This window comes from Octopus sinensis, linkage group LG27 (genome assembly GCF_006345805.1).
Source record: "Octopus sinensis linkage group LG27, ASM634580v1, whole genome shotgun sequence".
Lineage (NCBI taxonomy): Eukaryota > Metazoa > Mollusca > Cephalopoda > Octopoda > Octopodidae > Octopus > Octopus sinensis.
This window is the reverse complement of record NC_043023.1, coordinates 17,460,588-17,465,523: the sequence shown is the minus strand read 5'-3', so window position 1 is coordinate 17,465,523 and position 4,936 is coordinate 17,460,588. Positions and strand designations below refer to the sequence as shown.

General features: G+C 40.9%; 1 protein-coding gene across 3 annotated transcripts in view; it reads right to left on the bottom strand.

The window, feature by feature from the left end:
- LOC115225437 (adhesion G-protein coupled receptor G6-like) overlaps window positions 1–3,829 on the bottom strand; it is a 176,499-nt gene extending 172,670 nt beyond the window's left edge. For all 3 annotated transcript variants that reach the window (XM_036513967.1, XM_036513968.1, XM_036513969.1), the window contains exon 1: window positions 3,680–3,829. In XM_036513967.1, coding sequence (XP_036369860.1) covers window positions 3,680–3,800 — 121 coding nt within the window. In that variant the 5' untranslated portion in view covers window positions 3,801–3,829. The remainder of the gene's footprint in view (window positions 1–3,679) is intronic.
- Between the last annotated feature and the right edge of the window lie 1,107 nt (window positions 3,830–4,936).

Below are 4,936 nucleotides of genomic sequence, written 5' to 3'. Positions count from 1 at the left end.
CTCCTCTATGTTTAGCCCCCTGTAGGTAATAAAGAAATAAATATTTGTTAAAAAAAAGTGGAGGCGCATGGCTTAGTGGTTAGGGTGTTGGACTCGTGATTGTAAGATTGTGGTTTCGATTCCTGGACCGGGCGATGCGTTGTGTTCTTAAGCAAAACACTTCATTTCACTCCAGAAACAGACTCTCTTAAATGCCTGGATGTGAAGGTGCATGGCTTAGTGGTTAGGGTGTTGGACTCGTGATTGTAAGATTGTGGTTTCAATTCCTGGACCAAGCAATACATTGTGTTCTTGAGCAAAACACTTCATTTCACTCCAGAAACAGACTCCCTTAAATGCCTGGATGTGAAGGTGCATGGCTTAGTGGTTAGGGTGTTGGACTCATGATTGTAAGATTGTGGTTTCAATTCCTGGACCAGGCAATACATTGTGTTCTTGAGCAAAACCCTTCATTTCACTCCAGAAACAGACTCTCTTAAATGCCTGGATGTGAAGGTGCATGGCTTAGTGGTTAGGGTGTTGGACTCATGATTGTAAGATTGTGGTTTCGATTCCTGGACCGGGCAATACATTGTGTTCTTGAGCAAAACACTTCATTTCACTCCAGAAACAGACTCTCTTAAATGCCTGGATGTGAAGGTGCATGGCTTAGTGGTTAGGGTGTTGGACTCATGATTGTAAGATTGTGGTTTCAATTCCTGGACCAGGCAATACATTGTGTTCTTAAGCAAAACCCTTCATTTCACTCAGAAACAGACTCTCTTCAATGCCTGGATGTGAAGGTGCATGGCTTAGTGGTTAGGGTGTTGGACTCATGATTGTAAGATTGTGGTTTCGATTCCTGGACCGGGCAATACATTGTGTTCTTGAGCAAAACACTTCATTTCACTCCAGAAACAGACTCTCTTAAATGCCTGGATGTGAAGGTGCATGGCTTAGTGGTTAGGGTGTTGGACTCATCATTGTAAGATTGTGGTTTCAATTCCTGGACCAGGCAATACATTGTGTTCTTAAGCAAAACCCTTCATTTCACTCCAGAAACAGACTCTCTTAAATGCCTGGATGTGAAGGTGCATGGCTTAGTGGTTAGGGTGTTGGACTCATGATTGTAAGATTGTGGTTTCGATTCCTGGACCGGGCAATACATTGTGTTCTTGAGCAAAACACTTCATTTCACTCCAGAAGAAACAGACTCTCTTAAATGCCTGGATGTGAAGGTGCATGGCTTAGTGGTTAGGGTGTTGGACTCATGATTGTAAGATTGTGGTTTCAATTCCGGACCAGGCAATACATTGTGTTCTTAAGCAAAACCTTCATTTCACTCCAGAAACGACTCTCTTAAATGCCTGGATGTGAAGGTGCATGGCTTAGTGGTTAGGGTGTTGGACTCATGATTGTAAAGATTTTGGTTTCGATTCCTGGACGGGCAATACATTGTGTTCTTGAGCAAAACACTTCATTTCACTCCAGAAACAGACTCTCTTAAATGCCTGGATGTGAAGGTGCATGGCTTAGTGGTAGGGTGTTTGACTCATGATTGTAAGATTGTGGTTCAATTCCTGGACCAGGCAATACATTGTGTTCTAAGCAAAACCCTTCATTTCACTCCAGAAACAGACTCTCTTAAATGCCTGGATGTGAAGGTGCATGGCTTAGTGGTTAGGGTGTTGGACTCATGATTGAGATTGTGGTTTCGATTCCTGGACCGGGCAATACATTGTGTTCTTGAGCAAAACACTTCATTTCACTCCAGAAACAGACTCTCTTAAATGCCTGGATGTGAAGGTGCATGGCTTAGTGGTTAGGGTGTTGGACTCATGATTGTAAGATTGTGGTTTCAATTCCTGGACCAGGCAATACATTGTGTTCTTAAGCAAAACCCTTCATTTCACTCCAGAAACAGACTCTCTTCAATGCCTGGATGTGAAGGTGTATGGCTTAGTGGTTAGGGTGTTGGACTCGTGATTGTAAGATTGTGGTTTCGATTCCTGGACCGGGCGATGCATTGTGTTCTTGAGCAAAACACTTCATTTCACGTTGCTCTAGAAATATCCTCTTGTGGGCAGTAAAGAAATAGGAATTAACTGAAACAGTGGGTGGGGACGAGTTACCCAACACTACGGGATCCTTTATACTTGGATACGACATTCCCTTGTTGGTGTATGCTTATAACTAATTTGATACACCAGCCATCATAAATAGCTGTCAAGGAAATTATTGTTCAATTACAAGTTTAAACTAGACGAAAATGGTTTGAAAATCTAAGAATTAATATTGATCAGTTTTTACCATTGTCTGAGAGAAATTGAAGTCATCACAACTTTGCATACTTATAAAAATCTTTGTAAAGTAATTTTCTCACATTCATTGCTACACGGCTATATTGAAGACGCCATGATAGATCGTTAGCCAATACACACATTTTTTTCTCTCCTTGTTTTTTTTTTCCTTGTTTCTCTCCTTGTTTCATTGTTTCTTTCTGTGTCCCTTTCTGTAGAAGAGCCTAGGCTCGAAAAGTAAAAGACTTTTTCTATTCCTGAGCGTTATACTAATACATCTGTTTGTTTTCTACACCACCTGTCTTCGTCTTTTGTTTTTTTGTAAACTCTCCCTATATATATATATATATATATATATATATACTGTGGTGTTTTTTTCTCTCCTTGTTTTTCTGTGTCCCTTTCTGTAGAAGAGCGTAGGCTTGAAACGTAAAAGACTTTTTCTATTCCTGAGCGTTATACTAATACATCTGCTTGTTTTGTACACCACCTGTCTTCGTCTTTTGTTTTTTTTTTTTTCGTAAACTCTCCCTAAATATTGAAGACGTCATTATTTTGTAACCACCAAAAGAATGTAATAGAGTTGTGTACCAGTTATATATCTATCAATTGCTGCTTCTTTAGCTACTTAGCCATTCTACAGAAAATTGATGAAAAGAGTAGTCTTAACGATATAATAATAAACTCAAATCTCTCAAGTAATAACTTCTGTCAGCACGTTTCCATAAATGATTCAAACGATACACCGTTGGAAGAGATTAACAAAAGGGATTATACGACTTATCATATCTTGACATAATTTTAATCATCACTGTACATACATACATACATACATACAAACACATACATAAGTATGCATAGGCGCAGGAGTGGCTGTGTGGTAAGTAGATTGCTTATCAACCACATGGTTCCGGGTTCAGTCCCACTGCGTGGCACTTTGGGCAAGTGTCTTCTACTATAGCCTCGGGCCGACCAAAACCTTGTGAGTGGATTTGGTAGACGGAAACTGAAAGAAGCCTGTCGTATATATGTATATGTATGTATATATATATATATATATATGTGTGTGTGTGTGTGTGTGTGTGGTTGTCCCCCTAGCATTGTTTGACAACCGATACTGGTGTGTTTAGGTCCCCGTAACTTAGCGGTTCGGCAAAAGGGACCGATAGAATAAGTACTAGGTTTACAAAGAATAAGTCCTGGGGTCGATTTGCTTGACTGAAGGTGGTGCACCAGCATGGCCACAGTCAAATGACTGAAACATGTAAAAGAGATGTGTGTGTGTGTGTGTGTGTGTGAGTTTGTATAAAGCGGTCTTAATGGAAGACATGCGTATATATTTCCTGTTGCTTTTACTATTACTACTAAAACTATTGCAAAAATAATTTCGAAACGCTCACCTTTATCGATGTCTTCATTTGAGATATTCTTTAGTTGTTGAGTGATCCCCTCTGTATTGTAACACTGAGACATGTCTGGTTCTTGCCAGACACCAGTGAATGGTGAACACTTTAGGGGCATTTCTGAATGTGCCGCCTGTCGGGAAGAACTGAAAAATATATGTTAAATATTGTCAGTCGTGTGAAAACATATGACATGCATAAGATCTGGTCATCAAATCTAAGTAGAGACTTCACACTTATAATCTTCAAAGCCACAGTCGAACCAATTCTACTATTTGGCTCAGAAACCTGGACGTTATCAAAGAAGCTTGAGAGGCGGTTGGATGGAACCTACACTCGCCTCCTTGTGAAAGCTCAAAATCTCTCGTGGAAGCGTCATCCAACCAAAGTACAAATATATGGGGAACTACCACCTGTATCATCTCTTGTGAAAGGTAGGAGAGTCCAGTTTGCTGGACATTGTTGTAGAGCTGAAAACGAGGTAATTTCTCCTCTTCTCCTCTGGAAGCCATCTGCTCACGATACCAAAGGGCGCACACTCTCCTACCCTGATGTAATCTCCAGGGATACAGGCATGCAGCAATAGGACCTCCGTAATGCTATGATGGACCGTGAAGTCTGGCTTAACATAGTAAATTCCATTGTCTCGACCACGGTCGAACAATGATGATGAAGACAAAATATTACATAAGATCTGGTCATCAAATCTAAGTAGAGACTTCAAACTTGAAATCTTCAAAGCCACAGTCGAACCAATTCTACTATATGGCTCAGAAACCTGGACGTTATCAAAGAAGCTTGAGAGGCGGTTGGATGGAACCTACACTCGCCTCCTTATGAAAGCTCAAAATCTCTCGCGGAGGCGCCATCCAACCAAAATGCAAATATATGGGAAACTACCACCTGTGTCATCTCTTGTGAAAGGTAGAAGAGTCCAGTTTGCTGGACATTGTTGTAGAATTGAAAACGAGACAATTTCTACTCTTCTCCTCTGGAAGCCATCTGCTCGCGATACCAGAGGGCGCACACTCTCCTACCCTGATGTAATCTCCAGGGATACAGGCATCCAGCAACAGGACCTCCGTAATGCCATGATGGACCGTGAAGTCTTGCGTAGCATGGTAAATTCCATTGTCTCGACCACGGTCGAACAATGATGATGATGATGATGATGTGAGCATACATATTTCATCAATATCAGAGGAATGTGAGATTCACTTTGGCCTGATCGTGATTTGAACTTATAATCTAGTG